A 6,742-nucleotide genomic window follows, 5' to 3' on the forward strand; every position below is an offset into this window, starting at 1 on the left:
AGAGAGAGAGAGAGACAGAGAGAGAGAGAGAGAGACAGAGAGAGAGACAGAGAGAGAGAGAGAGAGACAGAGAGACAGAGAGACAGAGAGACAGAGACAGAGACAGAGAGAGAGAGAGAGAGAGAGAGAGAGAGAGAGAGAGAGAGAGAGAGAGAGAGAGAGAGAATATGGTCTGATCTCCGCTTTAGGAAAATCACTTTGGCAGCTGAATAGAGGATGGACTGGAATGTGGAGAGATTTCAGGCAGAGGCCCACCAGCAGGCTATTAACAACAGTCACAAGAGTATGAAAGCATGAGAGCCAGATTGGTGGCAGTGTCAAAATAGAGGTGGTGGTGGTGGTGGTGGGGTGTGAATGAAAGATGTTGCAGAGGCCCAATCAACAGGACTTGGCAATAGACTGGATATGGGGAGGGGTGAAAATAGTCAAGGATGATACCTATTGAAAGCCTGGGTGACTGGGAGACTAAAAGGTAGCACCTTTGAAAATAACAGGAATGTTAGAAAAATAGGAGAGTGTTGGGGAAAAAATAATGAGTTCAGTTTTGGACATGCTGAGTTTAAGAAGCCTGCAAGATGTCCAGTTCAAGATGCCCAACTGGCAGTTGGAGATTTAAGACTGGAGGTCAGCAGAGAGGGCAGGGCTGGATAAGCAGATCTGAGAATTATCAGGATACAGTTGATAACTGAATCCACAGGAGCTGATTGAGAAAAGGTCATTAGATTGGGCACTTAAAAGGTTGGTACTAATTTTGGAGGGAGCAGTTTCAGCTGAATGATGAATTCAGGAACCAGACTCTGTTAGGAACAGAGTGAGAAGATGGAAAATAGAGCCACCTAATGTAGACTTCTCAATGAGTTTAGCCACACAAGGTAAGAAGAAATATAGGACAACAGGGATGGAGGGACCAAGTAAGGGTTTTTTGAGGAAGAGAGAGACATAGGCATACTTGTAGTCAGAATGGAAGCAGCCAGTAGATATAGAGAGACAGAAGATAAAGAAGAAAAAAACGAGGATGATGTTTCATGACTTGCCTTTTTTTTTTTTTTTTTTTTTTTGGTAAGGCAATTGGGGTTAAGTAACTTGCCCAAGGTCACACAGCTAGTACGTGTCAAGTGTTTGGTCTGAGGTCGGATTTGAACTCAGGTCCTCCTGACTTCAGGGCTGGTGCTCTAACCACTGTGCCACCTAACTGCCCCGACTTGCCTTTCTATTAAAGGAATGCTTAGTACCCCAGTTCACTTCACTTTAAGATGGACAGAATTACGAGCATTATCTTGAAGTCAGGCACTGTATTTCTGCCTTTCTTTGTATCCTTGGGGCTTATCCCACTACCAGGCACATAGCTACTCCAGAAATTTAGACCCTCCACCTCTTGCAGCAACTTCCTAACTGGCCTCTCCTCACTTCAATTCATGCTTCATACCTCTGACAAAATAATTTTCGTTAAATATAGATCTGATCATGTAACTATTCTACTCAATCCCAGTGATTTCCTATTACTTCTAGGACCAAATATATATTCCTGTATCTTAAAAGCCTTCACAAATGGGCTCCAACCTATCTTTCAGCCTCACTGGACATTATCCCCACTCCTGAACTCTATGTATGAGATCCAGCCTTCTGATCCTCACATATGATACTGCCTCCTGTCTCTAATCCTTTGCACTGACCATGCCCTGAGCTTCAAATGCCTTCCATCATTACTTCTCTTCCTTTAAGATACAACTCAAATACCACCTTCTACAGGAGGTCTCTCCTGGTCCTTCTCATTGCGAGTGTCTTCTCTAACAAACTACTTTATATATAAATTTGTATTTATTCTATTTTAAATTTATGCTACCTTTTAATGCACTTGTTACCCCTATAAGTATACAGTCAGCTTCTTTCCAGCAGGGATTGTTTTTTTTGTTTTTTGTTTTGCTTTTTGGTGAGGTGATCGGGGTTAAGTGACTTGCCCAGGGTCACACAGCTAATAAGTGTTAAGTGTCTGAGGCTGGATTTGAACTCAGGTCCTCCTGACTCCAAGGCCGGAGCTCTATTCACTGTGCCCTGAGCTGCCCCTGAGCATGGATTGTTTTGCTTGTCCTTGTTTCCTCAGGCCTTGAACTCAGTAGGCACTTAATAAGTGCTTGTTGCTTGATTGATTTTTACAGATTTAGACCTGAAAGTGACTTCAGAAATCAGATTCTCTACAGTCTCTGAGGGCCTACCAGCCCTTTGCTTTCTAAGAACAATCACTTTACTTGTAATCTTGTAACCTTGTTTCTTTTCCTGGACCTTGCCCCATCTATCACCTCCAATCTGTTCCCCTCCATTGCTTCCTTTCACTATTATTTCACAAGTCTTTCCCTATCTCATTTCTTTCTTTCCTTGTCCTACTTGAACGAGGTGTTTGTAGCAGCTATCACTGTTCCCAACATGTCGTCTTTCTCCTTGTTGAGGTGGAAATTCCCTCCAGTGATGTAGATCAGTCAACAAGCCTTAATTAAGTACCTACTGTGTGCTAGGCCCTGTGCTAATCGCTATTGTACAAAGAAAAGAAAGAACACTGCCCCTGTTCTCAAAGACTTCCCAATGTAAGAAGACCATTAGATCATCAACCATTCTGTAACCTTAAGAATCTTAGACGTGCCTGGGACACTGAAAAGTTGTGACACATGATCACAAGCTATCTGTAGTAAAGGTAGGATCTGAACACAGTCTTTGCCTTCTAATCTATCAGATCTTGTAATCCAGCCTCTAACAATCAGAGGCAGTTGGATGATATAAGTGGATAGAGTGCTGGGCCTAGTGTCAAGAAGAGCTGAGTTTAAATCCAGCTATGTGACCCTGGTCAAATCATGTAATATCTGTTTGTCTCAGTTTCCTCAACTGCAAAATGGGGATAATAATAGCACCTACATCACAGGGTTGTTGTGAGGATCAAATGAGATAATATTTGCAAAGCAATTTGTACTTACTTATTCCTTCCCTAGTCCATTATACTAAGCTACTTTCTCCTCAACCCTCTACAGTCTGGCTTCAGGCTCTACTGAATTATTAAAACATCCTTCTCAAAGATCATCCGTTTCCTAATTGTTAAATCCAGCGGCCTTTGCTCATCCCTCACCTCCTTCCTCTTGACCTTCTCCTCTCCTGACTTCTGGGACATCTTGGGGAAGCTCCTTTCCTCCTACTGCCTAAGAGGTGTTTCTGAGATTCAGTTCTCTGCTACTGGTGCTTTTCTCCCTTGACATCCACCCTTGTTACTTCAGTTCTCATCTCAATGCACAAAAGTCTTCCATGACCTACCTCCAAGTTCCAGTCGCTCACAAATCCCCAAACTGCTTTACTTATTGACTCGTGAGTCAGCTTTCTGCTTTGCTGATTCACAATTTTTCTCCTGATATTCCACTGGCTGGGAATACCTTTCTTCCTTTATCTATCCTGTAATGCCTAGATCAAATACTTACTCTACTACAGATTTTTCTCTTTCTTTTGAATTCTAGTAGCAGCTGTTTGTACAATCATTTGGTGATGAATCATATAGGACCCTGTGAAATCAATCGTTACTGTGCATGTTTTGTTTCAAAGTACATGGCAAGTTGTAGGAAGGGAGGGCCATGCTTAGCTGCTCTTTGTAAATACCATGACACCTCACCCAGCATACGGTTAATTTGTAGATATGAAAGTCCCTTCACTTCACATAGACTAAGTTCGCTGGGATCAAGAACTGCTACTATTCTTGGTTTTGCCCACAGCACCCCCTAGTTGGTGGGCACACACCAAGTTCTCAATAAATATTTCCTCAATTAACAAATAAGATGAAACTCAAGTTCTCTCTCTTCCACCTCAAAAGCCCTCATCACACAAACTAGCAACCTCTGGTACCTTGGAAGGAGGCGCTGCCGGCTTTGGGACAAGGTTTTTGTAGACACTTGGGACAATAGTTGTGGGCTTGTTCCCATTTGCAAGGTGAGGTCCTGGTGAGGTGAATGCAGCAGAGAAGGCAGCGGCAGGATCCTCTTTGGAAACCTTTTTGATGACCAGCATCTTGGTAGGTTGCTTGGCACTGGGAGGATTTTCTGTGAAAGACAGTAATTCAGAGAGGGTAGAAGAAAACACAGTGCAGGTCTAGGCAGCAGGGACCCTCTAGCTCCTTAGCCCTTAATTTCTGGGGCACACAAAAGAACATGATCAGCAGATTTTAAATTTCTTGAGCACTGGCTCCAGAGCCAGAGGAGCCAGGTTCAAATCCTGCCTCTACACCTGGGAGTATAGCTAAGACACAGAGCCTCCCTGGATCTCAGTTTCCTTATGAGGGGGTTAGATTAGATGGCTTCCAAGGTCCCTTCCAACTCCAGATCTGAGGCATGATCCTTGAGAGCACAGAGGCAAAAAAGTGCTTTCCGAGACAGAAACAAAGTCACAACAAGACTGCCTTTCTCTTAGCCCTGTCCCAGCCTAGACTGCTCCGCTGTTCACAGGGCTTGGGGGAGATGCAAGTCACCAAGTGTACTTACTCCTCCTAGGGAAATGGAGGCCCACCAGGTTTGCCATCTGCCCTACTGCAGCCTCTTATGGTTCTCCAGACCTTACCAACTGCCTTGCATCTATTCCCTCCAAATGTCGAGCAAAGCCAGGACCCTGGCCCCACACACTGACGCAGGCTTAGTACTCCTAGGCCTTTTGATTTGCTCAGCACTAAACTCTCTTTTACATACTACCTTCCCCAATCAGAGTGGGAACTTCTTGAGAACAGGAACTATCTCACTTTTTTTTTTGTTAGTCCCTAGAGTTGAGCACAGTGCTTGGCACACAGTAAACATTTAATAAATGCCTTTTCAATCATTCATCGGTTCATTCTCAGGGGAACTGCTTAATAAATGCTTATTTATTAAGGAATATTAAGCAGGAACACAGTCCCTCTCCCAAGCTACTAGAAAGTAACAAAGAAGAGATTGTGAGCCTTCTGACATGAGGCAACACCACCAAAAAGCCACCTAAGAACAGCTATTGTCTAGAAGAGACATCAGCAGCCCTCAAAGATCGAGAGAGGCCTAGGATCCAGGACTTGAGACACCTGCTTGTCACAGGGTACAAGTAATATGACCATTAGAGTGCCTTCTGAATCTAATTCACAGAAACCACATTTTGATTCTGATTAGGTGAATAAGAAGAATAAGAAGGAAGTACAGCCCTCTAAGCAAAAAGATAATGAGAGTCTAAGTCTTGTTCTAAGCAAATTCTCTAAAAGTCTACCCTGGCTCCATCCCAAGGTGTCACAAACTGGGACAGCTCCTCAAGAGTGGTGTGTGGGGGCACAGCCAAGACGGCGAAGTGAAAACAGTGATTTGCTTGACCTTTCCCCCAAAGCCCTCCAAATATCTGTAAAAAATGGCTCTAAATAAATTCTAGAGCAGCAGAACCCATAAAAAGACAGAGTGAAACAAATTTCCAATCCAAGACAACCTGGATGGTTGGTTGGAAAGGTCTACTGAGCCAGGCTGGGAGAGGAACACAGTTCAGTGCGGGCACGGAGGCAAAGACCAGGCCTCAGCAAACCTGAAGCAGGCCTCAGAGGACTGAATCACAGGCAGGTATGGCAGTTTCCAGACTTCTCAACCCACAAATACCAAAGTCAACTTAGAAGGTCAGTAGGAAAGGTCTGTGACCATGGCAAAAAAGAAGCTCAGTCCCAGCCCCAGTCCCAGCACAGCCCTGGGGCAGCAGCTGCTTCCAGAGCTCTTGGCTCACAGACAAAGGGGGAAACAAGTGGCTAATCAGAGGGGGATTGCAGGGATCTCTTTGCTGGTGCTGAGGCAGGATTCTCTTGCTTTGCCCATGCTTGGATCTAGGTCACAGTTCTAGGTGGCAGTTCTGGGGCCAGGAGGTGCATTGGCATGGTGGAGGTTATAGCAGAGGTGGAGAGGGAATCCTCCTCATAGTTCCAAGGCAGAAAAGAGTGCCTGTGTTCACTCATAGACCAGAGGCCAGGAAAGGTGTAAACACCTAGACCCTTATTATACCACCTTGGAAGAACTGAAAATTTACAGGTCCCTAGAAATATCTCTGAAAACAGCTGCACAAAACCCCTGAAGCTTGGGACAGTACATTCTCGACACTGGAAGCAGACCCCCTATCTTAACAAAGAGTTTAAAACTCAAGTAATTGGCTGGGAACATGAGCAAACTGTGCAAAAAAAAAAAAAATTCAGATCGTAGAATCTTTCTTTGGTGACAAAGAAGATCAAAACATACAACCAAAAGAAGACAACAAAGTCAAAGCTTTTACATCCAAAGCCTCTAAGAAAAATATGAATCAGTCCCAGGTCATGGAAGAGCTCAAAAAGGATTTTGAGAAGCAAGAGAAGCAGAGGAAAAACTGGGAAGAGAAATAAGAGTGATGCAAGAAAATCATGAAAAACTATTCAACAGCTTGCTAAAGGAGACTCAAAAAAATACTGAAGAAAATAACACCTTAAAAAATAGCCTAACTCAAATGGCAAAAGAAGTCCAAAAAGCCAACAAGGAGAAGAATGCCTTAAAAAGCAGAATTGGCCAGATGGAAAAAGAAGTCCAAAAGCTCACTGAAGAAAATATTTCCTTAAAAATTAGAATGAAGAGGCAGCTAGGTGGTACAATGGATACAGCACCAGCCCTGAAGTCAGGAGGACCTGAGTTCAAATCCGGCCTCAGACCAAACACTTGACACTTACTAGCTGTGTGACCCTGGGCAAGTCACTTACCCCCAACTGCCC

General features: G+C 43.9%; 1 protein-coding gene across 3 annotated transcripts in view; it reads right to left on the minus strand.

Annotated features, from left to right (window-relative positions):
• The window catches only part of GPBP1L1 (GC-rich promoter binding protein 1 like 1), an 82,512-nt gene that overhangs the window by 19,889 nt on the left and 55,881 nt on the right, over positions 1 to 6,742 (minus strand). For all 3 annotated transcript variants that reach the window (XM_027838013.1, XM_027838015.1, XM_027838014.1), the window contains one exon: positions 3,874 to 4,067. In XM_027838013.1, coding sequence (XP_027693814.1) covers positions 3,874 to 4,067 — 194 coding nt within the window. The remainder of the gene's footprint in view (positions 1 to 3,873; positions 4,068 to 6,742) is intronic.

This window comes from Vombatus ursinus, unplaced genomic scaffold, assembly GCF_900497805.2.
Source record: "Vombatus ursinus unplaced genomic scaffold, bare-nosed wombat genome assembly UNPS02014825.1, whole genome shotgun sequence".
Classification (NCBI taxonomy): domain Eukaryota; kingdom Metazoa; phylum Chordata; class Mammalia; order Diprotodontia; family Vombatidae; genus Vombatus; species Vombatus ursinus.